The sequence below is a fragment of the Astatotilapia calliptera genome, chromosome 20 (genome assembly GCF_900246225.1).
Source record: "Astatotilapia calliptera chromosome 20, fAstCal1.2, whole genome shotgun sequence".
NCBI classification, from domain to species: Eukaryota; Metazoa; Chordata; class Actinopteri; order Cichliformes; family Cichlidae; genus Astatotilapia; species Astatotilapia calliptera.
In genome coordinates, this window is record NC_039321.1 from 26,499,747 (window position 1) to 26,525,512 (window position 25,766).

General features: G+C 40.9%; 4 protein-coding genes across 9 annotated transcripts in view; 1 reads left to right on the top strand and 3 right to left on the bottom strand.

Moving 5' to 3' along the window:
* Positions 1 to 488: 488 nt before the first annotated feature.
* On the bottom strand, positions 489 to 1,911 carry rbp7a (retinol binding protein 7a, cellular). The gene is made up of 4 exons (XM_026155324.1): positions 1,745 to 1,911; positions 1,446 to 1,624; positions 1,204 to 1,305; positions 489 to 1,073 (listed from the first exon to the last, which is right to left on the bottom strand). Exons 1-4 carry the CDS (start codon positions 1,815 to 1,817, stop codon positions 1,002 to 1,004), a joined length of 426 nt encoding a protein of 141 aa, XP_026011109.1. The 5' UTR covers positions 1,818 to 1,911; the 3' UTR covers positions 489 to 1,001.
* Positions 1,912 to 3,609: 1,698 nt separating this feature from the next.
* On the bottom strand, positions 3,610 to 9,167 carry nmnat1 (nicotinamide nucleotide adenylyltransferase 1). Of its 3 annotated transcripts, none has more exons than XM_026155321.1 (5): positions 9,088 to 9,167; positions 8,548 to 8,676; positions 7,453 to 7,636; positions 6,643 to 6,749; positions 3,610 to 4,520 (listed from the first exon to the last, which is right to left on the bottom strand). In XM_026155321.1, the coding sequence occupies exons 2-5, from the start codon at positions 8,660 to 8,662 to the stop codon at positions 4,120 to 4,122; spliced, it is 807 nt and encodes a 268-aa protein (XP_026011106.1). In that variant the 5' UTR covers positions 8,663 to 8,676; positions 9,088 to 9,167; the 3' UTR covers positions 3,610 to 4,119. The 3 variants fall into 3 exon arrangements, with proteins under 3 accessions (XP_026011106.1, XP_026011105.1, XP_026011107.1); XM_026155320.1 differs by having other exon boundaries at positions 9,066 to 9,150; XM_026155322.1 differs by lacking the exon at positions 9,088 to 9,167 and adding an exon at positions 8,796 to 9,051.
* Positions 9,168 to 9,202: 35 nt separating this feature from the next.
* lzic (leucine zipper and CTNNBIP1 domain containing) lies at positions 9,203 to 12,524 on the top strand. Its single transcript, XM_026155323.1, has 7 exons — positions 9,203 to 9,393; positions 9,656 to 9,797; positions 9,971 to 10,106; positions 10,231 to 10,329; positions 11,223 to 11,318; positions 11,467 to 11,548; positions 11,631 to 12,524. The coding sequence occupies exons 2-7, from the start codon at positions 9,697 to 9,699 to the stop codon at positions 11,684 to 11,686; spliced, it is 570 nt and encodes a 189-aa protein (XP_026011108.1). The 5' UTR covers positions 9,203 to 9,393; positions 9,656 to 9,696; the 3' UTR covers positions 11,687 to 12,524.
* Positions 12,525 to 15,911: 3,387 nt separating this feature from the next.
* clstn1 (calsyntenin 1) overlaps positions 15,912 to 25,766 on the bottom strand; it is a 36,070-nt gene continuing 26,215 nt past the window's right edge. For 2 of the 4 annotated variants that reach the window (XM_026155316.1, XM_026155317.1), the window contains 11 exons: positions 24,885 to 25,006; positions 24,578 to 24,740; positions 24,223 to 24,273; positions 23,116 to 23,273; positions 22,658 to 22,806; positions 21,436 to 21,680; positions 20,043 to 20,213; positions 19,756 to 19,901; positions 19,511 to 19,646; positions 18,526 to 18,710; positions 15,912 to 16,730 (listed from right to left, as the gene is read on the bottom strand). In XM_026155316.1, the coding sequence (XP_026011101.1) occupies positions 16,536 to 16,730; positions 18,526 to 18,710; positions 19,511 to 19,646; positions 19,756 to 19,901; positions 20,043 to 20,213; positions 21,436 to 21,680; positions 22,658 to 22,806; positions 23,116 to 23,273; positions 24,223 to 24,273; positions 24,578 to 24,740; positions 24,885 to 25,006 (1,721 nt within the window). In that variant the 3' untranslated portion in view covers positions 15,912 to 16,535. The remainder of the gene's footprint in view (positions 16,731 to 18,525; positions 18,711 to 19,510; positions 19,647 to 19,755; positions 19,902 to 20,042; positions 20,214 to 21,435; positions 21,681 to 22,657; positions 22,807 to 23,115; positions 23,274 to 24,222; positions 24,274 to 24,577; positions 24,741 to 24,884; positions 25,007 to 25,766) is intronic. The other 2 variants (XM_026155319.1, XM_026155318.1) reach the window with 1 other exon arrangement.

Sequence of the window (25,766 nt, forward strand, 5' to 3'; positions counted from 1 at the left end):
TGGTGCTGCAGAGTCAAATCAGATGAGACATTTTCTCTGGGCACAGAAGTGGATCAATGAAGGGCAGCTGTGAGCGCAGAATTTCCTCAACACATTTCTATTTGTCTGGCAATTTATGCAATTATCAAGTAGGGTTGAGCTTTAAAAACTAGCTGCACACGCTGATGAATGACCTCTTTTAAATTACAAAGAGAGATGAGGGGTTCTTCCCAAAGTGTGACCTGCATGGGATAATCCGCTCAGTGTCCTTTAGTCATTCTGGTTACCACGATTGCTGCAGAAGCACTAAACTACTGTTACCTGAAGCTTCTACCGCAGAGCTCAAGCAGCAAATCGTATGCATTAGTGTAACTTATAGTTGAAGTGTGTCAGCAGCATTCAGCCGACGGGGTACGGTGACTTTACCGGTCGATCCGATGGTGACGTGTGATTAATGGCACAAGAAAAACCTGTCAGTTTACTAAGAACAAGATAAAAAAAAAAGCTTCAACTTTTCCATCAGATTTATTTTTCTTACTTACATATTACATACAACAAAACTGTATTACAAACATCCTATGAATAACTTTCAGTTACACTGGTTATAAATGTTCTTGCATGAATGAGAAATTTACAGAAACATTGAACAAAATGCACGACGGAGAGCACAAGCGGCACCCGTGTCTCCTTTTTCTCATAGCTCTAAATATTTAACAAAAAAAGACATTTTTTCAGCCAGCTGAATGGTGCTATAAACATTCTTGACGGTTTGGGATAGAGGCACGCACCGACAGGCTGCTGGACCAGACAGACCAGCATCTGACAAAAGTATTGCAGCGATACCATCTAGTGGTGTAAATGCATACCCTGAGAGTACAGACGTTTCCACCTGAACCGAGTATATAAGCAACGGGGAAGACACCAGTCGCAACTCTCGGGGTGGGTTTCACAGTCAGGGTTTTACGCTGATAAATCTACTAATCTTCTAATTCTGGACCACCTCAAGATCCTCCTCCAACTCTTCATTCTTCTTCTCTCGTCTTTGAAACGTTCTTATAAACCTGCTTGCAGACTTGTCCTTCACAGAACAGCTCCTAAGGAGAAAAGGTCAGAAAAGTTTTAATAATTACATTTTATTTAAATATAACAGATTAAAATGAGTTCAATAATACATAGTTTTTAAATTCTGTGTATTATGTAGAATGTCCAAATTCACAGTCTTACCAGATGAAGCTTGTCATCTTCAATCCAGTGAGTCCATCCCCTGTTCTTCTTCTCTCCAGTCTGTTCACATATTAGTTTGTTCCCCTCCCATCTCACGAGTGACTGCACAGGTAACAGAGAAGCAAAAGCGTGAATCGCGACTCGTTTTTCAACATGCATAATATTCAAAGTGCATCAATTATCTATGAAACAAACCCTTCCAATTATGATATTTATGATACACTTTAGCCATTCCCATTCACCTTCAGGTGTCTGTTGTCTAGTCCCTTTGTAAACTCGTTAAATTCCTGGCCCACTTTGAAGGTGACCGTGTAGTTTCGGAAAGTGCTCGTGGTTTTGACGACGAACTGGTCCTCCTGCCGCTCAATTGTTTTCTTTAAGGTAAGTTTTGCAGCAATTTTTCGTAAGGAAGCGCTTATGCCTGGAAAAGTGGAAAAAGAAGTTGATTGATAAATAGCCCCGCTGCCGTGTTTTTCTACAAAAGTGCATTTTGAATGATGTGAATGCACATACTCTGGAGGGAAACAACACGCGGACTTACCCAGCGCAATCATGTAGTCGTCAAAGTTGACATTGCTGATCATCTCCCATTTGCCACTCAGGCTGGCAGGCATGCTGACGGACTTGACTTTTCCTTCTTTTGGGAAGCGTGTAAGTGCAAGGTGATCCTGAGCCGGTCAGGTGCAGACTGCTGAGAGGAGGCTGAGGCAAATGCTGTTTATATGAGATCAGGAGACTCAGAGGCAGGTGTGTCCTTTCACCTGAGGATGAGAGAGGTGAACTGATTTGTTCCAGAGTAAAGAAGAGGCCAGACGTGTCAGACTGGTGCAACAGTTCAGTTTAAACATGGCTGTGAAAATTTGCCCCAGGCATCACGCCTTTATGGCATTCAAATCCTAATGGTGCATGTTATCCAGAAGCAGTGTTTGGATTTGAATGATGGACTGAAAGGCTTTTATCCTTTTCTTTTAATAAAACAAAAATATACTCAGAATTAATCACTTGTACAATGATGGCAAAGCAGTCACTCTATTTCTGTTATATAACTGCAGTAAATACAGCCATGTGAAAAGAGATTTTACATGACTAAGTACACAAGCGAAATCCACCCTAATTGCTTCGATAGGAATTAAGAAGGTAAGCAGCAGCAAGGAGCAGCTGGAATCGTTGGAATCATCACCGGGACAAAGCTTCTTCTCTCTAAATAGAAAAAGGCAGCACAGCCATAGAAGAGTGGACCAAAGTTCCTCCACAACCATGTCACTTTCTGTTTGACTGAAAAATCAAACAGAAAGTTGTAACTTCCAAGTTACTGTTTCTAAAGGTGGTTCTACAAGCTAATATATATATATAGGTAATAATAATAACAATAATAATAATAATAGGTAATAATCATGGAATAAGGGCTGCACAGTCCTGTTGAAATCTTGATTTTTCACGACTGTAAATGTTATATTGACCGATTTGCACACTATACTTTTTACTGCACAGTTAGAGAAATCTTAAATTGTGATTATATGTATTTATCTCGTAGTGTAGTAGCTGGTAGGCATACATTATCTGGCACTTTATCTTTTTTTGTAATCTTTTTGTACTATGTGTGAATTTGCTGTGGCACTGGACTCTCTCTGAGTTTCAACAATCTACATATTCCCAGTTAAAAGAAAAAAAAAATCATGCTCATCTCATTTAAGGTTTTATATTTATATAATAGTTTTATAGGGAGAGGGATTTCAATATTCCAGTCTAGACATAAACAGAATCAAACAGCTTCTGTTTCTTACAAACAGGGCTTACGTAAAAATGGCACACCTTTATGTGCAATGAGGAACATAGTGACACTCTTGCATTATCTGGCATGCAGTGTGAAAAGGATTGATGTAAGTCAAGTGTGGAAAAAATAAATAAATGAAACACAGGGCACTTATCCAAATACTCGCGTGTTGTTGTTGCTTCTTCTGACGGGGTGTCTTGTGACATGGGAAAACCACGTCAGGGTTTTTTCCCTGCCAACGCTCGAAATGTGCGTAAAGACAATGCAGACGTATTAACTGCTTAAATAAAACACAGAGGAGTTTGGGATGCTAGCTAAAACATACTCAGAGTAAATTGGTAGAAATAATAATGTTTTTCAAAACGAATCATAATAAAATTATTATTATTATTAAAATACTACTACTAATAATGATCAATTCTGATACTAATGATGATGTTCTGTGTTATATTCTAGTTTAAACCCCATTACTATAATCACATCTCTTCATTTGGCTGAAGTTTCGTTATTTCACCGGAAATCTAAAAGTAAGGATAATCCTGCGAGATAAGCATTTTCATCATGAAAGCAAAGCTAGGACTTTTTAAGGATTCTTATCTGTGCGATAAAAGCAACAATGAACGGCTCACAAGGTGGTAAACAAAGTGCTGTTTATTTCTAGAATATCACATATCATGTCTTTATCATCAGATCTGAAGAAGTGGGTATTTAAAGCATGGAAAAATACAGCTCTAGGTACAAAAACACGTTGACTAACAGGAGTGCGCTGAAGCCAGACATGGAAAGGATAATTGTGGTAAAACAAGTGTGATTCAATTAATTCTCTATGCACCATATTTCATCTAATAAAAACATCGTCGGCTCACCATTTCACAGTTGAATGTAAATCCTTTGATTGACTGGAAACACATTTATGTGACCGCTCATCTATATGATCTGCTGCTCAGTTATTTTGTGATCTTGTGTATTTTTCCACACACGCAAACAAAAAGTTCTGGCAAAGTGAAACTGTTACTAAATCACTTCACTCAACAACCTGAAACACACCCATTCTTAGAAAAGACCCCTGTTCAGTGCAGGCACTGTCGGAAGCTTGAATTATGTGAATTTGTGTTTTGTTTTAAATTCACAGTCAAATTTCCTCAACTTGAGGAAGCGCCCGTGTACCTCTGGAGGGGCGCTAGAACCACATCTGCGTTTTTCTGCTCGCTCTCAGAGCTGTACAGGCCGTGCTCTTTGATGTAGTGAATGACGCTGTCTGCCAGAAGGTATCTGACGCTCTGGCCGCGCCGCAGCGACCGCCGCACATGAGTGGCTGAGATGTCGTTAGTCACCCATTCGCGGACGATATGGATGTTCTTGCGATACTTCCACAGCAAGTCTGACTGGTGGATGAACTTGTGTGGATCGCTGTTGCTGCGGGTGATGCAAACCAAACCGTGGCGGCCCACGATCTCTGCGATATCCTCCTGCTTCCACATGTTGGGAATCCCAAAAGACTCGAGGACGTCAGCCCCGCACAGCAACATCAGCTGAAGCTCATCTGAGCACAGAGAAACAAGTTTGTCAGCACAACACAAGAGTCAACTAATCCACACTGTGCATATGCTTCAGGTCAAAAATTTTAGAACCCCCCAATTCTTCCAGTTTTTTATTGAAATTTAAGCAGTTTAATGTCTCGTTGAGATTAAAGCATAGAACAACCATGGAATCCATTTATAAATCAAAATGTAATCTAAACTTTTCATCAAAGTAGTCACCTTTGGCAGAGAGAACAGCTAAAAACACTCATGGCATTATCTCTACAATGCCATCTATCCATCCGTCCAGCCGCATGAAAGTGAAACTCTCGGTTTACCAGTCAATCGACGTCCCTGTCCTCTACTATGGTCGCGAGCTCTGGGTAGTGACTGAAAGAATGAGATCGCGTATACAAGCGGCGAAAATGAGCTCAGCCACCTGAGAATGGCTCAGAGTAGAGTCACTACTCCTCCACATCAAAAGAAGTCAGTTGAGGTGGTTCAAGCATCTGGCAAGGATGCCTACTGGCCAACTCCAGAATGAGGCCCAGGGGCAGACCCAGGACCTGCTGGAGACACAGAGGCCTAGAAATGCCTCTGTGTTCCTCGGGATAAGCTGGAGGTGGCGGCTGGAGAGAGGGAGGTCTGGGCATCCTTGCTTAGGCTACTGTGCCCACGACCGTGCCATGGATAAGGAGAAGAAAATGGATGGATGGAAGTTTTTCCCAGCTGTGTTGCAGAAGTTCCCATAAATGCATGGCACTTTTAGGATGGAGAGTGTGCTGGCCATTCCATTCTTGTTTCTTTTTCTTACTGTAGTTCCGGCACAGCTTGGACTTATGTTTTGGGTTTTTATCTTGGTGTAGGATGAACCCCTGACCAACTAGGTGCATACCAGAGGGTACTGCATGGCAATGCAGAACCATTTTGGTTCAAGGTGCCTCTAAATCTGTACATGTCACCAACATCCCGAGACCATCACGCTTCCTCCTCATATTTAAAAGTTGATGTCACACTCAACATGTTTTTTCTTGTTCAAAAGTAGGTTGGTAGGACCAACCGTCAAAGCTCGATCAACCTCCTTTGCTGCGGAACAGGTTTAAGTTCTTAATCCATTTCCTGTTCTCTAAAAAAGGCCGTTGTATATTTCTGAAATATGTATTTTTTTAGTTTTAGGTAACATTACACTATTTTAAGCTATTCGTTGGACTTGAGCTGCTTGAATTTCAATTTAAAGAATGGAAGAATTGGGGTCTTCTTAAAGTTTGGACCATTAGTGTATTCACTATCTGTCATGGGGCAGAACAGTGCATATGTGACTGCCTGAAATTGACACACATGAAATCAAATTCTATTTATTTCAGCTTCTACATCAGTTGAGTTTGAAGGTGTGGAATAACAAAGAAGTGCGCTTACTGGAACTTGCCTACATTAGCTGCGAATAAGAACACACCCAAATGTCCTAATGAATTGTCAGTGGTCACGTTGCACTGCAGATCATTGCAGGGTTGAAATTTTGATGAGGAAAGAAGGTGATTCATAGAATAAAGAAGAAGATATTCAGTTCTGCTGCACTGGTTTTAAACTGAACTGCTGACATCTTAACCCTGTAATGCCAAGTGTAACGTATTTGATACATGAGATTTTGTGACCTCTGCATCTTCTGTTTTCCATTTTTTTTCCTGAATAAATTGGACAGTAAGTATTTAAGTAATACATTGCACAAAAATGCCAACTGTAGCTCACATATAACTCATATATGCAAACTGATAAAATTGATATTTAATACATTTTTTGTCAGAATATTCTGGCAATTACACTTCATGGTTCAAGCTTTACAGGGTTAAGCGATGCTAGTAGAACTTAAATGCAAAGCATAGTATGCAATTCAACCTGCCAGCTTTTACAATGCACCTTCAGCAAAAATTCAAGTGCTTCCATAATGCATATTTTTCCCTTCCATCCCCCAGAGGCTCAGCTCGTGCTGTTAACACCACACCTGTGTATCCACACCCTAAACCCATTCTCTTGTCAGTTAAGCTGCAAACAGGAAAATCCTGACAACTACGTTTGTTGCATGGCTCGTTTGATGGACAAGAAAAGTTACAGACAATGACAGGGAGGTAAATGTATGGCATGACATACCTCTGTCTTTGTGATGATTCTCTTCTATGCGCCTCTTTTTTGCATACTTGATCGTGTCCACATCATCGATGTTCTGCTCTGATGCAAGAAGCTCCTCATAGTGATGCCTGTAAATTTACAAATTGGAATCAAAGATTTTTATCAAGCAAAAACCACGCTGAGTGTATACTATATTTACAGTTTGCTATAAAGTGGAAAAAGGCTACTATTGGTAGTTGTCAATCAGCAAAATAATGCTCCAAAATCCAATTCTCGTTATGCTAAATGCATTTGATCTCATTATTAAACTGTTTTTGTGCCTTTTATGGGTTTTTTTCTTCAAGTCTGTGAGGCTGCAGTTTTATTTCAGATTCTTTTCACCATCAGCATTTAATAATTTCAGCCTTCAACTTAAACAATTAAGGAATTTTGATTGACTTTGTCTGATTCTATCTTGTTTGAACTGCACCTGCAAAGTTCTGGGAAGTATTCGGCAAATCATAACATGTATCAAGTATCATACCAGTGAAGGCTCTCACATTTCCTGCCTTGCATTTCTTCCTTTTCCTGCTGCCACAGGAAAACAGATGACAAAGATTCTAAATAATGATTTCATTTATGTGAGGCATAATGATGTTAATTATCTAATATCTAATTAAGCCTGCACAAGTTTAATTTTAATCCCTAAGGTTTAAATCAAACCTCTATAATGGATTTTGTTACTTTAAGAATTAATTTATCTAGAACACACACACACACACACACACACATACACACATATCAAATCTAAAGCAAAGCAAAAGCACTCAGACGCAAGAAATGTCAACTCACCGAACTACTTTAGCCGTTTCCACCCACTCTGGCTGCAAACTCTCCCAGGAATCCACCATAACCCAGTCTGAGCTTTCGGTAGCCAATCGAGTCATCTCCAGACGGTGGCAGGCTTCAATCAAGCCCTTTTTCTTATATGCATCACCCACTGGAGAGATGATTCCTCTCACCACCTTATACTGACCTTACGCACAAAAGAAGACACGTGTTTAAGTACTGGTCAGGTAAAATATTATATTTGAATTATTAGACTTTATTGGACAGAACAGTAGAGTAGAGAAGAAAGGTGGAAGAGAGCACAAGGGAAATGACACACGGGAAACTAAGCAGAATAGAATCCAGGCAGCCACAGCCGAAACAAAGACAGAATCAAAGAAATCAGCATTTACTGAATAAATAATTGGTTCTAGCTCGATAGTGTAGTGGTTTACACATTAGCCTAACAAACAAAAGATCCCTGGTTTGATCCCAGGTCTGCCAAATCAAAATATGTGGTGAAATGCAAAGTCATTCCAGCTGGAGGGGTCAGGAAGGGGATCTGGCATAAAACTCCCAAATCAAGTATGAGGCACAACCTAATAGTGTCTATTAATAATATAATAATGCAATATTAAAACACTGCCAGCTTTTCTGTACTGTCATATTAATCAATTTACAAAAGCATAATTCCTTCTTGAACTATTTTGTATCTGGGCTTTTGGTATAACAATTTTATCCAAAACACTTGTCTCTCCAATGTACTAATTCACAATCCCTTTTTACGACAAAGCTACCCCTTTCACTTAATTTTTGCACATCTATCCATCTTCTTCCAATTTATCCATTTCAGGATTGCAGGGTACATCCTGGGTAGATTGCAAATATGTTGCAGGGGTAACATATAGAAACAGAGAACCCTTCATGCACACATTTGCACCTACAGTAAGTTTAGAATCATCCCATGCATGTCTCTGCGTTGGGTGACTGTGGGAGAAAGCTGGAGTACCCAGAATTAAAGCTGGAGTATCATTCATTCATTTAAAAAAAAAAGAAAAGAATGGATGATAAAGGTGGAGATGCATCACACTAAAAGATCCAATTTTCATGTAACTCAACCTGTGTCTTCCAGGTGATCTCGTGCCAGTTCAAACATCCTCATGTGCATGTTGGTGATGGGGTTGAAGGACCCGCAGGCCAGCAGGACCACTTTGGTTATACTGTGACCCTCCATGGCTCATACTGGAGCTGGGTTTGCACAAACAAGGAGAAGAAACGAAGACTGATTAAGACTTGGCTGATCACATGTCGAGAATCGCTTTGTGGGGGGCGGAAACAGTATATTTGTATCAAGAGAGTAGTTTAACCTCGTAAATACAGTCTGTGAGCTTCATAAAGTGGAACTACAAACGTAAAGAAAACTAAAGCTCGACGCTTTATCTATGTTAAACGTTAGCATTCGACTATAACAAGTAGCTAACTTTAGCTTATCTATTGAGCACACAGCGCGAGCCTCCTTTTACGTCCAAGATTCACGTACGGGACCCTTAAACAGACAAAACATGAACTCGGTGCTTAACTTAAAAGCAAATTATGCGTTTTTAATATAATGTCAAATAATGTAGTCATTGTAGTACCAAGACAAACAGCTACAGATACCATTTGTGTTTCACCCGCTTCCTCCTTTGACGTCACGGACTACGCTGTAAAATCCACTAATCCGATTGGACACAATCGACAAGGAAGCGGTGAGCCGCACCCGCTCTGGTGGTGCTGCGTTCACAATCACAAATTCCCCAAATCCCAAACGTCTCGACTAATAGTAAACGTGTTATAGCCGTATTTTAAGTAATTATTTTTAATTTTCCTCTAGAACGGCTACCTTCTTTAATTTACGACAAACTCTTGAGCAAATGCTAACATTCTACTAAGGCTGATTTGCAGCTGTTTACAAAGAAATTCCCGGTAAGATGTTTTCCTTTAGCATGTACGCTAGCTGTTTAGCTAACAAAACAACTTGGACTGTTTGCATGAACTTCCAACACACAGATACATTTATCTTATCAGTGTAGTCGCCAAAGAGACTGTTAGATCCGATAAAGTGTTGTGTCTTTTTTCACTAACAGCTCTGCTCTCATCGAGTGGAAATAGCACGTTAGGTCATCTTTGAGTTATCTGTGAAGTACATCAGCAACAAAACCTAACGTGACCTGTTGTTTGGTGCCAGTTCTCTCAGTTCCCGTAGGAAAAATAGGATTTTAACTGAAGATGGCCTCTCGAGGGAAATCAGAAACTGGAAAATTGAGGCAAAATATGGAGGAACAACTTGACAGACTAATGCAGCAGCTTCAGGACCTGGAGGAATGCAGGTGTAGTACAGAAAAAGAAAAACAATAAACTCCTCTTGTGTGCTTTTGTATATGAAAATCTGGCATGCAGTACCTGAAGAATAACAAAGAGAATAAAAAAACAGTGAGTAAATAAATGCTTCTCTATTCTTTTGTTGTGTCTCAGTTTTGATTCCTTCATTTGTTTATTCCAGAGAAGATCTGGATGAGGAAGAGTACGAAGAGACAAAGAAGGAAACTTTGGAGCAGCTGGGTGAATTCAATGACTCCTTGAAGAAAATAATGTCAGGAGATATGACACTTGTGGATGAACTCAGTGGGATGCAACTGGTATGGACAATTAATGTGCTACTACTGTGTATTAGGAGTGCATTAAATAGGTTATAGCACATTGATTAAGAAAACTGTTGATTAGTAAAATGTCAGAACGTTCAGATGTTTCTGTCTTCATCAGGCGATCCAAGCTGCCATCAGCCAAGCCTTCAAAACCCCGGAGGTGATACGACTTTTTGCTAAGAAGCAGCCAGGACAGCTGAGAAGCAGACTGGCAGAGGTTTGCAATGTCAAATATATATTGTATAATATATACACACACACATACACACACAGAGTTGTGGTAAGAAGTTTACACACCCTCATCATGTGCATGAATATCATGTTAATTTGGGGCATTTAATGATTTCTTTGATGTTTCATTTTTACTTTCTGTATTAATGACTTGGAAAAACATGAATTGTGTGCACAAGATTGAATTTAATTTGGATTTTCTCTAAACCATACAGTCTCAAACATAAACATACATTCCCACTAATATTTGATTAAATTGTCATCTCCACTTTTGCTTAACATCAACAATCTTCTGGCATACTTCTTGCTGCATATCTGACCGATCTTCTCGGCAGTGTTGGCAGAATCCATTTAAATTGGTCGGTTTCCTGGCACAGACACGACTTTTAAATGCAGTCCATACATTTTCAACAAGAATGGGGTCGGGGCTTTGGGAAGGTCATTCCAAAAGCTTAATGTTAGCCTGTTTTATCCAAACTGAAACCAGTTCTGATGTGTGTTTGGGATTATTGCTCTGATCATGTGTTGTGCTCATTTGAGGTGAAGTTGAAGAATTTAGAGGTATTCCTCATCCTTCATTATTCCATCCACTTTGTCCACTTATTGAAAGATTTAAGTGAGTGCATGTCTATATTTAAACCTATTATTTCACCCTGTGTGGATTGGAGGAAATCCCCCAAAAAATTCAAACTTGTTTTAAAATTCTTCTTGCTTAATATCATGAAAGATGTTTGCTGGAAGAACAGTTCAAAGAAATTATCAAAAGCCCCAAATTGCCATGATTGCACACGCATTTCTGACCACAACAGCAGAGTTCAGTCACACCTCAGTGTTTATGTGTGGATTCATTTGCCGACCGGTGTGTGGCATAATGTGCAGATGGACCGCGATGTGATGGTGGGAAAACTGTCACGGGACGTGTACACGCAGCAGAAAATGGAAATCCTCACTGCCTTGAGAAAACTGGGGGAGAAGGTGAGGAGCACTCAGAGCACACATGATTATCCACAGAATTGAGGATGATTCAGCGGCTTGTGCTACGTAAAGTCTGAAATGATTCATTTCAGTCATGCACTAGCTGCCTCAAATCTTTCCTTTCATTCATGTTGTAATTATGTGACAGCTCACCCCAGAAGACGAGACGTTCCTCACTGAAAACGCCACAGCGACCCTGAGCCAGTTTGAAAAAGTGACTGCAAACCAAGGTGAGCATAAAGATGATTTTACTACAAAACTGATACTTTCTCAGATATTTCTGTTGACCTCATTTTGCTTTCTTTTTTCCAGGGTCCGAAGACAAAATAATGGCTTTAGCTAGCTCCGGTGTGAAAACAAAGTCATAGCAGTTCTGCAAAAAAAAAAGTGTGTTTTTAATGAAGACAAAAATGTGCCATCCGATTATGGATTTTCTAAACAATCAGTGCGCTTTTAAGTGCTACTGCAGACGCTGACACTTTTAACAGTATTGTTTTATATGTACACGTCAATCTTTGTAAATGTCTTTTAATCGTCCAGATAAAGTGTAAAAATGTATTTTAGGTACGAGCGTGTGATTTGCTAAAAGGTGCGTGAATGTAGAGGACGGCGCAGACAGTTTGTTATTATGATCTTGTGGTTTGTGCAGTGATTCTTTATTCCAAAATTTCAATATTCAACAGTGCTGTTTTTAGGATGCAGTTTTCCTTCAGGGTGTATTTTTATTTCAGCTAAAACTGTGCCGTCACTTGTGTGCAGGTGAGATGTAGAGTCTGATATCTTCAGTAAAACTCGATGAGTCTTTCACCAGTTTAGTTGAAATGTGCTGAGTCTGCAGGGTGGATTAGAGCAGCCGTCGTCCAACAATATGAGAATCATAGTTTTATTAATAGTGTGGGTCTTCGGTCTGTTCATGGAGAAAATACAGAGAAAATACAAAGATTTTACAGGATGAAGTAATGAATCGAGACGCTTTACCACTATTCAGTGTCACTTGGGTGTTTCCATTATTTTAATGAGTCCTCTATGCATTTATTATCATGCAACTCAAACTGATGACTGTAGTTTCATGTTGACAGTGATGAAGTTTGATAGTTTTTAAACTCGCATCAGAGTCTGTGTAGAAGTGAATGTCACAATGTTTACAGCATTAATCTTGATATTCTTGCTACTTTTAATGTGAGTAAAAATAAAACTAACAACAGGCTTCATGTTTTATTTCCCACCATGTACACTCACCTGCCACTATGTACACCTGTTCAGCTGCTCATCAGCATTAATATTTTATCAGCCAATCACATTGCATGTAGGCATGTTAGCATGGTCAAACAGAGTACCGTGAACAGTATAAAAGCATGGATCTGATTGGGCTGCTGCTGGTGGTGTAATGGTGTGGGGGATATTTTCTTCACACATTTTGGGCATCAAATAAACACCACAGCTTACCTGAGTGTTACTGCAGGCCATGTCCGTCACTTTATGACCACCGTGTATCCGTCTTGAATCTTTGCCGAAAGAATTAAGGTAATTCTGAAGGCAAGGAGGGTCCAACTTGATACTAGCAAGTCAAATCTAATAAAGTATCTCATGAGTGTATACACTGTTACATTTGTGGATGCTCATTTTAAACATGGGCAAAGTCTGAAATAATGAGATTGGCAAACATACGTGTCGTCCCGGAGTGCCTAAAGCTTCAAACTGCTCTCAAGGTTCACTTCAGACAGTTTTCAAATCTTGTCTCTGTATGATGTCACTGAGAGTGGGTATCATAAATATGCTCTGAGCACAGGAGGCCCACCCACCTGCTGTTCAAACCCGTTTTTGAGGGGCAGCCAATTCTAAGAAAGGGAACTGAAAAATATACCCAAGCATTAAGGCCTTACTGGTATTACTGGTGGTTCTACTATACACAGTTTGAAATGTGAATCATGCAAAGCAGCCCTGGTAGAGCGCACGAATAAAAGCATGGAGTTGAAAAGGAGCATAATAAATCCACCAGCTCTATATTTTATCGTGGAGCTGTAGCAGATCTCAGTTTCACCACCAGAGGGCAACAGTGCTCAATATTTACAAAAAAAAAGACTCACAGCACCACCCAGGGTGTGTTCCCATGCTGTGCACCGGCACCATGTTTACACTAGAGAATACAATGAAGGAAAACAAGAGCAGACAGAAGTTATACCCCATCTCATCTTCCTTTATTTTGTTTACGAGCAAGCATCAACCTCACTACATTTGCCTTTCAACTGGTAGAAAAGAGAGCAGCTCCAACAAGCACAAAGGAAACATCCAACCACGCTGAAAACACCGTCACCGTCCATTTTGAGCAGATTTTAAAACAAAGAAGAAGAAAAAAAAAAATTTCTTGAGTGTCATGGATGTGTGAAACAGACAATCTGAGAATCAGTAGTGTATCACGTCTCCTTTCTCACTCCGGTCTCATAGGCCCACGTGGAGCGTACACACACACTTGTGGTTCATGCAAAGTCAATATACCCCCACCCACCTGTCCACCCACCCACCCTTCCTTACTTCATCTTGATGTTGTTACAGTATGGTTGCATTTCAGATTGTTAGGCAGTGACATTCATTGGGGGCGCACCAGAAAGCAAACGAGATGCTAGTGAACCTTTCAACTGTAGCTGAAATGTGGACATGAAGTGTTTGACACAATGAAACCGTGAGAATTGCGTCACCGACAGGCATATATACTCTTGTGAAATTTCATGCTGCCCTAAAAAAAAAAAAAAATTAAAAAAAAAAAATTGTTTCTCAACAGCTCAAGCAACAGGACACTGTTAAAAAGAAGAAAAAAGAAACTCACCTTCCACTATACACAAATAGGTCAGTATACACGCTGTATGCTGCCAAAGCAATTTCATAATGTACATCTTTTAAAGGTGGATTCCGTCAATATGATTTTTAAGTACAATATCTATAGAAGATACAATGTGGATCTACTCCTCTACACATCAACAAGGACACGTGACATCTACGTAAAATGTTTTCACCTGTAATAAAACTAGCGTCGGCCTATTATCGCGACAAACTGAGAGAAAACGTCTCCCCAGCTACGAAAGAAATCTAGCGTTAAAAATAAAAATAAAAGAGTACGGATAAGTGTGTTTGTTAGACCAGCTAATTACGCTATGATCGGCAAAAGGCACTCCCATCTCAGCCGGCTCAGACCTGGCGCCCCCCCCCCCTTTTTGTTTTATTTTATTTTTTTTAGTTTTTTCATTTTTTAAAACAAGCCAAAGTCATCATGGAAGGGAGACTGTTCACTAAGTTTCAAATGCACACCTATTAAAGAAAATCAAATAAATCAAATGGATTCACTGAGCTGAAAACAAAAGTAGCCTGGAAACTTTTTACATCAACAATAATAATAAGCGTTGAAGGTGTTTTTAATTAATTTTGGCCTCTGAAAACGGATTTGCACGCATAGACTTTTCCAATCCCGATAATGCCATTTTCTGCACAATCCAAAGCCCCAAACATGGTCGTAATAAATGCAGGTTTGGGAAACGCTTATATTTTACTCTGTACCCTCCCATAAAAGACGAACACTAAAATCGTTCAGTGTGACGGCACGTTTTTATCTGGTCTGGTGAAAGATTATATACAAGTTATGGACAACAGTGTCTGAGAGGAGACAAGAGGTCGGACACACTTTCCCAATCGTAAGCTTCATACTAATACCCGAAGGAAAATAAGTTTACCAAATGTAAACAAATATCTTTGAACAACTCTACAGTACAGTTTCATGTACAATAAAATCTAGTGGTCTACTGCAAAAAAATATCTCACTTTAAGATTCAAAGATTCATTTTTAAAGTGTTTTCCTGCTGAAGCAGCAAACAGTTTAAAATGTACCTCATACAGGCTATGTAGTATTATTTTAGGTAAAATAGCCGTGCCATGAAAAGAAAAAAAAAATAAAACATTGCCAGCAATTCAACAATTCAGCCAGTCTCCACTAAAGCTCATAAACATTTTCTTTCAGTAGCTTGAAAGGGTTTCTCCTTGAACCACAACAGGGACTGGGACAGGGACAACGGTTTTAAAGCTGCTGAGGACATTTTAGTACCCTTATTTTCACCACGAACGGCACTACTGCTGAGCCGATCTTTGTGATTCCACACGACATTTTCTGAAACTGAAAGAAGATTCCCTCTGTAGTGTACATCAGTGAGATCTGCTGGGAATGAAACAACACTAAAGCCAGGAGTAGAGCGTTGCCACGCGTGCAAGCGAAGCAAAAGCATCATGTGAAGCTGAAACCGTCAACTAAGCCCTCTGCCTACGAGAAAGCAAAAGAAACTACTTTACTCCTCGCAAAAGATTAAAGAAAAGGGACGAAATGGACACCTTTTTGTCATGGAAACCGCTGAACAGTCCTCTGTTTCGCATCATGAAGCGAGACATTTTGTACAAGCGTGATGGAACAGCTTTTGCAGAAATTCAGCGGCATGCTGCGACAGCCTGTGTGACACAAATAGTCTACATTACATAATCGTAGATATTGGACCCCATTGATTAGGTCTTCACTAACACATTGACTAATTACATGGTTTCATTATATTTACAAAAATCTTTAAAAAGCAATTTATTTCTCTACACATGACTTCCCCAAAATTTCTCCATGCACTAAAAAGAAAAACAAAAAAAAAAAAAAAGAAATGGAAGAGGAAAATGCAGTCTACTTGTTAAAAGCATCATTTTCGATTCACTGTGGACTACAAGTCAAGAAAACCCAAGTCGGAGCTAGTTGTGAGTTTAGCGAATTAATCTACAAGCATTAGCAAAGAATATACATCAGGAGAAGCGATTACTCTGCTCTTCAAAGCCGTACATCTGAGAGAAAACAAACAAAGTGCAGGGTTGGCTTCCTCACACAGTTCCAATGTAAGCCAGGTTTTCCTGGGAATTAAAATATAATAAATAAAAAAAAGTCAGCAATCTGGTGATGACTACACTACACTGAGTACCACCACTAAGATAACAACAGGAAAACCTTGACCATATATACGCTGAAGGGACTTTATGTTTCTCCTTTTCTTGATTTTTTTTATTTTTGTTAAGTTTTTACATCATGGCTCCTAGACATGAAACTGCAGGGAGTGCTGTGTTTGTGAGTGTGTGTGTGAGGGAGGGAGTATGAGTGAATTTCTGATGTGTGTGTCAGGAGCTCTTGTTTGGGTGTCTTGTGTGTGTTTAGTAGGTGAGGGTGGAGTCGTCCCACTCCAGCTGCTGCTGTCTGCTGGCCCCCTGCTGGTCCTCCGGCTCGCCGCCCTCCTCGTCTTCGCTGCTCTCTGACTCAGCGCTCGTGATGTCATCTTCTTCCTCGCCGTCCTCGCTCTCCTCCTCCTCTTCCTCCTCCTCCTCGCTGCTGTGCTGGTCCTCGTACGTCTGCATTAGTGACAGCGAGAGAAAAGATGGAGACTGTGACTGTGGGCACTCATTTTGTGATCTTAAATACTCAATTACTTAAATTGGGCGACCAGGGGGGTTCAGGGGGTTGGGAAGCTCATCTTGTAACCGGAAGGTTGCCGGTTCAATCCCCAGCTCTGTCTGTCTTGGTTGTTGTGTCCTTGGGCAAGACACTTCACCTACCGCCTACTGGTGATGGCCAGAGGGGCCGACGGCGCGATATGTCAGTCTGCCCCAGGGCAGCTGTGGCTACAACTGTAGCTTCCCTCCACCAGTGTGTGAATGTGAGAGTGAATGAATAGTGGTATTGTAAATAAATATAAATGCAATCTATTATTATTATTAAATCCGTGTTAGAAAAACTTTATAGAGATCATGGCTTTGCTGAGCACCGTGCAGGTTACCTTCCTGTTTCACATCATTTTCATGTATGTAACTGTGTTTGGACAACAACACAGCAGCCTCTGCTAATCTGACAAGTGCAGGCTCCTTTAGATGTTTTCTAGCAAAGACTAATCTGGCCTTCTTATTGCTCCTTGTTGTAAATCCTCTGCATTCCCATTTATGAAGACGTCTCTTGATTATAGACTCTTCACAATAATACGCCTACCTCCTTAAGATTTTGTTAAACACTTGGAATAAGCTCCACGTTTTTCATCTGCAAAACTTGAGCTAAGTCTGCCCTTCAATCACATCTTGTTTGCTTAAAATCCTCTGTGGTGGTGACAAAGGTTTATCACGTCCACTGTTCTGAATTTCACACATTAGAAAACACTGGGGCCATTAGACACAATAAAAAAAAAAAAAAACCCAACAGTCATAGCAGTGAGCCTTTCAAGGTAAACTCGATGTCATTGAACTGTGCACATGAGACACATTAACCAAACCTAAATAGATTCGGACGTTTCAAGTACACTTTGATGTAAATATGACGGAAGTTCAACACATCAGGTGAAAAGCTAACATGGGATGTAGATTAGCATTAAAAGGCAGCGACATACAATAAAACCACGGGAGAGGATTTAATGCACGTCTCTTATTGCCGAAACGCTGCATTATCTCAATAACTTTCTCCTACGAACCAAATCCATGCAATAAAAATAACAAACCACTTTGAAAGAGTCATTTCCAAGATACTCAGGAAATTGAGCGTCTCGTTTCAGCTCTGTTTAACAAAACAGAGCTACCAAAAAAGGCCATCATCTTTTAACAAATCTGTATGTCTCACTGGCGAGTTTGTATATGATCAGATTATTTTGGTCAAATGTGTAAAGTCTCACTCGGCAGATGTGCTGTGATTTAGTCACAGCAGGATGGGAGTTAAAGCAAATCAAAACGTGGTAAATAATCGGTCCTTTTAACAAACAGTAAAGCAACAACGAGTAATCGAATGACTCAGAAAGACATGAATCTTCTTGTACAAATATATTCAGCCCACGAGCTGACTCATTCGCTTCATTTTGGGCTTTTGGGAAAAGAAGCTGCTTCCTTTCGTTTCATTCTTGTGCGTCAGTCAGGTAATGTGACTTACATATTTGCAACAGAGTCTCTCTCTCGTCCCCACAAGGCTGCTAATTACAAGGGGCTCAGACAAAACTAGGGCACAGTTTTAACATCACCCAGTTCGCATTAGCAGGCGAAAAGCTGTCTGGGCTACAGCCTAACACCAGCAGCGAAATTCTGTTAAACAGCTTTTCACCAGTTAATCACCATCATAATCATGTTTTTTGTTGCTTATTTTGCTTCCCTGCTTCCTCCTCTCGTGTCGTTTTACCTCCATGGGGTTTACGGTGATGGTGAGGGCTGAATCGTCCCAGTCCATCTCGTTCTCCTTGCCGTTTTCCTGGTCCCTCATGGTGCGCTGGTGTGCAGCTCGGATGCGGAACACGCCCAGGATGATCATGAACACCAGGAAGCTGACGCACACCACGATGACGATGGTGGCAGCGCTCGGAACCACTACGAGGAGGTAAACCACATCAGGAAAAACACAGTGATTAGTTAGACGCAAAACAACACTTCACGATCAAATATGTGGAGCTGCAGCTTCCACCGCCGCTTTGGCTTTATGGCGTGCTCCCAGCGATCTGTACACACACGTGCTTTTGGCTGTTCAAGGTGTTGAGGCTGTTTTTCTTTAAATAGCTTAGCCCATCTCGCGCCAACCTGCTCCACTTTCCATATTAGCAGGAAGAGCCCTCTCTGGTGCAGTGGCGAGCTTAGCGAGGCAGTCAGCTTAGAAGAATACAGAAGCCGGAAAATAAAAGGTCGTGCTCAGTGTGCACTGCCTGTACAGATGTCACAAACAGCGCTCAAAAGTAATCCCTAACTTGGTCCATTAAAAAACAGACACACTACTAGTGTTTCATACATGCCCCACTTCTGCTTAGTAGGCTGTAATCCTCCTGCTTCATATCACAAATCTTTTTCTACAGCAACAATTAAGCTGATTACTGGTGTGCTTATGATATTTAGTGTTGCATTCAACAGAAACACACGATATTGCAGCCAATACTGAGGAAAAAAATAAACACTACTGCTTAATTTATTTTCCAGGCATCCTTAAATTAATTTTTGCAGGAAAGATTTTTATACTTTGATTTTGTGTCTTTTTCCACGTCGCTGAAACAGATGCATGTTTGATTTTTTCTTCTTTTTTTTTTTTTTTTGAAACTTTGGTGAATCGATGGCTGCAGATGACTACTGATTTTCTATGCAACCTGCTGAAAAAGGATGAAGCATTCTCCATGTTTCAGTACCTGAGGCCTGATGAGCGTTGACCAAATTATGCCCAGACAGATCCACAGAGGCGTGATGGACAGGGTTGATGAAGTTGGGCTGCACCATGGCATTGTTGGCATGCTCCATGGGACTGGCTGTGTGGATTACATTAACCTAGAGAGAAATAAAGACCACACTTGAAGTGAGGGCGCACAAGTATGTGGATAACACCAGGACAGGCTGGTCACGGTTCAGTGTGCACGTGACAAACGCTCAGACGTACCTCGACCTTAAAGTCGTTGCTGATGTAGCGACCATTGAGTTCAGAGCAGACCAGTTTAAATTTCCTGTCAAAGAGAGCCTCGGTGTGCCAGTTCTTGTAACGGATAAGGTGCAGGACCTGCTCGTAGTTGGCCATGGTGTTCACACCTGGACCACAGAGAGGGGGGGGAAGTGTTAATGACACTAAGTCATTTTTCCTTCTTTAATCTCACAGAACTATTAGAGGTTTTGCAGAAACCAGGGCTATATGCTAGTTAAGGCTTCCTAGCCGAGCACGGTGGTCTGTACCGGTGATGACGAGCCCCACGTTGGATGAGCTCATCTCTAAGCTGCGCTGCTGCAGCTGGGACATGTCCACTTCAAGGCTCTCGTGCTCTCCGTCCAGCTCGTCTCCCACCACAGTCACTTCACACGTGTCCAGGTTGTGCATGATTTCCTCCGACACCACCGTCTCTTGGACTGAAAGAACAAAAGCACAAAAACGATTGAGGAGGAAGATTTGGAGCACTCTTGAAAATCTGAAACAGCACTCCTTCTCTATTTCTTCAAGAACCGGCTGCCCTTTCCAAACAAATAGATACAGATTAAGAACAAGGAAACAAATATTTGTGATTTTATTTCTGTTCAATCAACAAAACAAAGTAATCTAAAGAACTGGAGTAAGAGAGAAAGATCCAGAACTGATGAGACATGCTAAAACGAGTCAACTACTGACATTATAGAATATGCAACGTGCTCTTTAGAAATGCTGGTAAACAGAGAATCCTGGCTCCAACAGTTAGTCCAATAAAACAACTACAGCAGATTTAGCAATGTTATTATACTTGTATATCAGAGAAAGTGATTTTATTATTTAAATCATAATGTTGTAATAGTCGGCATCCTCAGCTTGCTTATGAAACAAATTAATATTTCATGCATCTACTGCCTGTACCATTTGACTCTTCAAAGCTCCATTTTAATGACTCTTAATTATCTACCGTGTCATCTCTTGTTTGCGAGGTGTGTAAGGTGGGGCAGGGTAATGCAGGTGATAGCAGCAGAGCTCTGTAAGCCCTTTTGTCCCTTATGGCCTGCTGCTCACCGCAGGACGTCGTATCTCGTGGTATCTGTGTCAACCTCAGAGCTTGTCTATTGTGTCTCCTCCACTTAACTTATGTGCAAGCTGAACAGATGGCACCCTCCCTCTCGCTGTTTTTCCCAATCCCTTCATCCCCCAAGCGTAATCCTCAACATAGACTGCTACTGTAGTTCTGCACAGACGTCTGTACTGTACACACCCTGTAACTGCAGAATCATTCACTGTCAAAGGTGCAGACAGGTGAGGGTTTAAAGGGAAATCAAACCAGTGAGTGTGTGCGCTCTATTTTTGTTGAGGGGACGACATAGTATGTGCACGGGCCTATGTGTGCAAACGGAAGACCAGCTGCTTTCTTAACAAGCACCTAAAGCTCAGGAGGTACAATGAGAAGGTTGGTGGTTCGATTCCCAGCTCCTCCAGTCCGGATGTGCCTTAAATCACTCCAACACATCATCACTCCGTAATGCCATCAAGGCAATAATTACTATTACATATGCAGCCATGTTTAAATGGACAGGTTCAGGTTAGCTCCTGTGTATATGCTAAATCCTATTAGCATGATAGGAAGTTGCTTCAGAGTCCAGTGTGCACATCTCTTACCTGTAGGGTCATCGTCAGCTCCCTCTGCAGCTTCAGACTCCGTGTCGGCCTCCACTTCACGGGTGATGGTGCTCACAATGCGTAGCTCGGGGAACAGCGTCACTCCTTCCTGGCTCTCAAATTCAGCTGCACTGCGGGCAAAGTGGTCAATGCCGCTCAGGCTGATCTTGGGTTCTTCTGGTTGCAGCACCATCACGTAACCTTCAGCATCTGGCACCGTTACGCAGGACTCCTCGTTAAAGCATCTGTGAAATAGACGATTTTAAATGCTCAGAAATGTGATTTTCCTTCTGTCTTTTTTTTTTTTTTTTTTAAATCACGTTGCTGCTTCTCCCTATAGAAGAAAAGTGGCATGCTGAATAGTTGGGAAGGTATGTGAACAAATTTGAGCCAACAACAGTGTGCGGCATAAAAGACAAAGGCCTTTATTTGTGCTTGTGTAGAAGCCTAAAGCTCACCTATCTGTACAAATGGCAAAATAAAATTGTTTCATCAGTTCTTGTGGGTATTTGTGTATTTTTATGCATCAAGCTGTTTGATGTGTAACAAATAAAGAACACATTCTTTCTTTTCACTGACATTAAATGTCACTTTGACTGCAACAACATATAAAAAGCTAATTTCAAATGTTCCTCATCAATTATAAAAATTTAACTGCCATCACAAGAAAAAATAAAAACAATTTAGTCTGATTACTCAGTCCACATCATAAAGCTGGGAGCTGATGCACATTTGTGCATGTGCAAATAAGAACAAATACTAAACGACTTCACCAACTGGAACAAATCTCACACTAGGCTCAGAACAACCACGAGAGCTTTGATATATTCATTTCATACTCGTGTATAAATCAGTAAAACTACTGCTGTTCTTACTGACTTTCCAGTGCTGCAGACATCAAAGAGAATAGAAAAGAAAGGAGAGGAGAGGGAAAAATGGATACTGCTCTTCAGTCTGTCATTCTCAAGCAGCAAAACACATTGTGTTTATTCTCTTTGTTATGGGCATCAGGTAAAACTCTTGACCTCCATTTTACCTCAATAAACCATCCTCACATTTTAAGCAGCAGCAGAGAAGCTTTCTGAATGTCTATGAGGCAGAAAGGACCTGCTTTATAAACAACACAGGGCTGCTGCTGCCGGCCAACAGATGAAGTGACAAGACACAGGCCAGGCTGCGAAAACAATAAGTGCTTCTGGCTTCTTCTTCTTCTTCTACTTACTTTACTGTGGTTGAGATACGCAGGTGCCTGATTCCAGGGGTTGGGAACTGGCGGGAGTTTAAGTAGGAGATGTGCTGCATGACCTTGTCAAAGGCATCGATGTCGTCACCTTCCACAGTCAGAGAGGACTGGTTGGGGTTGAATTCCACCTGAGAGAAGAAAACAAGGTGAGGGATTTGTGAATAACATGACCTGTGACTGATGCTGAGCTAACAAACATAAACAATCCTTTCCAGCATCAGTCCTGGAGAACCACTTAAAGTAATTCATTCAGCAAAAATGCAACTTTTGAGGTAAATATTCTCCAAAAGTTGCAGGTTTAAAATTAAAAATTGTTTTTTTTTTTAATTTTTTTATTTGGTTGGATGTTACGAACCACAGTTCATTACTTGAGCGAGCTGTCAAATGATATAAAAAAGATTCACTTCACAAACTCAAAGCTTTCTTTGCCTCCTCACCTTGATAGCTGAAGCTACCTCCTCAGGCAGCTGCACGTCCAGTCCTTCTTTGCACGTGTACAAACAGTCGATCACCTTCTTGTTCTCCAGCTTGCCGGTGCGGATAATCAGCCCCGCTAGGTTACCGCGGAAAAACTGCGCCATTCGAGCATTTCCACCTGGTTTCCAAGACAACACATAGAAGTTATTTAGGGGGTAGATTTCACAGGCTTCACCTTTTCTGAGCTGGAGCTTCAAGCATGCTGTCGCACTGTACAAAGCTGGCGTGAATGGAGTTCATGCAAGTTAGTATGTGTGCCCTTCAAAAGGCCCGAAGCCCAAAGAGCAAGACAGGCAAATGATTGATGACCTTATGCACGCCAGCGGCAGCATGCAACGCTTGCATTAAAAGGGTGAACGGCTTACTGTGGGAAAAGAAATGACACCAACAGGGGAAAAAAAAAAGAAACTCAAAGGGATTGCGTAAGATAATGATGAATTAATCCTCTTTAGTCACCTCATTTTCACAAAATAACAGAGCCATCTTGAGGGCCGCAAAATGCTCATGATCTGAAATTTGGAGTTGACATTTCGAGAGAGGTACGCCACTCCTGTCTTCCAGCTACATCATAATGAGCATTAGTCTGCACCACTGCGGAGTCAGCGACAAACTACATCTCAAGGTCGCGTATTCATCCACTGATGTGTGTGTGCGCGCTTCTGCTGCAGGTTTGTTATGTGATACAGAGGAGTTACTGCTTCCAGCCTCAAGGTCAAGCTCTGAAAGAAAAGCCAGCATGGCTAAAAGGCTGCAGCTGGATCGGACTCTTGACTCGTTATAGATTTATTTGCGATCTGCTGGTGTATCAAATGCTGGGGGAAAAAATAAACAAATAAGGGGAAAATGAGAAAAAAACCCAACTGCATAGCTTTTGCAGTTAGAAGAGAAAATAAAATACATGGGAGTCAGGCGCCACTGAACATCAATACTGCAACAAAACAAATTATTTTTGCATCTAGAATGGGTAGGAATCATTCTAGTCTTAATGGAATGAGGATGCAATTAGCATGGTGGGACATTGTGGACACATGGACATATCTGAGTAGTAAGGGAAAGACGTGAGCAACCTGAACTGGGCTCAGAGACTGTCTCAGTGTCATTGTCATGTCCTGAGTTTTCTGTAAAGGACAGAAACAAGAGAGCAGGAAGAGACAGGGAGGAAGGTTGAGGATCTGGAGGAGAGATTCAGATGCTACATACGAGGTCACGTCATTAATATTACAAAGAGTTAATACGCCATTGGCTGAATATAAAGTAACAGTTTATACAAGGTAGTTTATGTCATCTAGCATGAACACAGTTTTAACTCTTTCTAATAGAGTATCAAACACACAAAAGAAGAACTTGTGTTTCAATATAATGCATATAAATGATATAAATGTCAAAAAAGAGAGCTCTCCAAAAATCAGTTACACTGTTTACCTTGCCAGCAGGCACCAATCGTGAGCTGAGTTTCTATCTTGGAGGCGTGCAGTGGGTAGTCCTCTGTAACCAGGAAGGGCTCAAAGGTAGTCCCATCCACAAATACAGAAACAGTGGGGAACTCCACATTAAGCACATAGTGATGCCACTCTTTGTCACACACCTGGAAAGATGACAGCAGGACGAGTGAAAACCTGAAATCTAGACTCTGTAGTACACTGAAACCTGGTTTTTATTATTATTTTTAACTTTATGTGCCGCCTCATGCTGTGCACTGGCACAAAGTTGAGTTTTGGAAGCAGCAGACCTGGTCGAGCTTCCAGTGAAACTCTGCGGGTTTATAGTTCTCTGCCTCAGATGGCTCCTGGCGTAGGAGAAAGATCAGCCTGCAGTTGTGGACGTAGAGCGAGTAATGGTGTCTGTTCATCTCTGCAGAGAAGAAAACGACAGAAGAGATCAGGATGAGAAACTGTAACTCTAAAATATTCAACAATTTCCCTTGTGGGATAAATTAAATATCTGACTATCCATGGAAATGTGTAGCAATGTATTTGTGGAAAATATCACAATCTTCTTAAGAAACCATAACAAATGTGTTTTCGTGATGATTCTCCAGGTAAAACTGAACTCTTGTGCTCCAGCTCAGTGTCGAAATCTGTAATCTGTCAGAACACTAAGTGTTGAGAAGGTGTGGACTGAATACAGGCCCTTTTAGCAGCCTTTCTCTATTAAAAAAAATCGCTATGTGGCAGTAATATGCACAGTGTGGTTTAGCAACGCCTTACTGGAATTAGCAAAACCTCAGGAGAAAACAGAAAACAATGCCTGGATGGGATTTTACAGACTGACGCAATACCTGTGAACATTTAGCATTAATGGTGCCCTCATATGTATGTATGTAGCCATACATCTAAAACATAAGTACAATGAGTGTGCTGATAGAAATGGATGGTCCTTAAATACCCTGATTCATGGATACATAGATTATGCTTTTTTTTTTGCGTCTTCACAATCACTCTTAAAACGCTGAACTATTTGCCCACATAGTCTCTCACAGAGTGGGCATCCTCTCCTTGTATCTGATTCTGAAAGATTTAACCTTTATGGGAAGGTTGTTGTTTTTTGGTAACCAATTAACACTTATTAATACACCATCAAACTGACACAAAGGTGGTTGTAGCTAAGGAGG

What these genes read in the sequence shown, in the direction of transcription:
- lzic (XM_026155323.1), top strand. Translation starts at nt 9,697, where the DNA reads ATGGCCTCTCGAGGGAAATCAGAAACTGGAAAATTGAGGCAAAATATG. An exon ending in TGAGAAGCAGACTGGCAGAG is followed by an intron (nt 10,330 to 11,222) that starts GTTTGCAATGTC and finishes CATAATGTGCAG; the next exon opens with ATGGACCGCGATGTGATGGT. An exon ending in AAAAGTGACTGCAAACCAAG is followed by an intron (nt 11,549 to 11,630) that starts GTGAGCATAAAG and finishes TCTTTTTTCCAG; the next exon opens with GGTCCGAAGACAAAATAATG.
- nmnat1 (XM_026155321.1), bottom strand. Translation starts at nt 8,662, where the DNA reads ATGGAGGGTCACAGTATAACCAAAGTGGTCCTGCTGGCCTGCGGGTCC. An exon ending in AGATCACCTGGAAGACACAG is followed by an intron (nt 7,637 to 8,547) that starts GTTGAGTTACAT and finishes TTTGTGCGTAAG; the next exon opens with GTCAGTATAAGGTGGTGAGA. An exon ending in GAATCATCACAAAGACAGAG is followed by an intron (nt 4,521 to 6,642) that starts GTATGTCATGCC and finishes CTCTGTGCTCAG; the next exon opens with ATGAGCTTCAGCTGATGTTG.
- rbp7a (XM_026155324.1), bottom strand. Translation starts at nt 1,817, where the DNA reads ATGCCTGCCAGCCTGAGTGGCAAATGGGAGATGATCAGCAATGTCAAC. An exon ending in TAGACAACAGACACCTGAAG is followed by an intron (nt 1,306 to 1,445) that starts GTGAATGGGAAT and finishes TTACCTGTGCAG; the next exon opens with TCACTCGTGAGATGGGAGGG. An exon ending in AAGATGACAAGCTTCATCTG is followed by an intron (nt 1,074 to 1,203) that starts GTAAGACTGTGA and finishes TTTTCTCCTTAG; the next exon opens with GAGCTGTTCTGTGAAGGACA.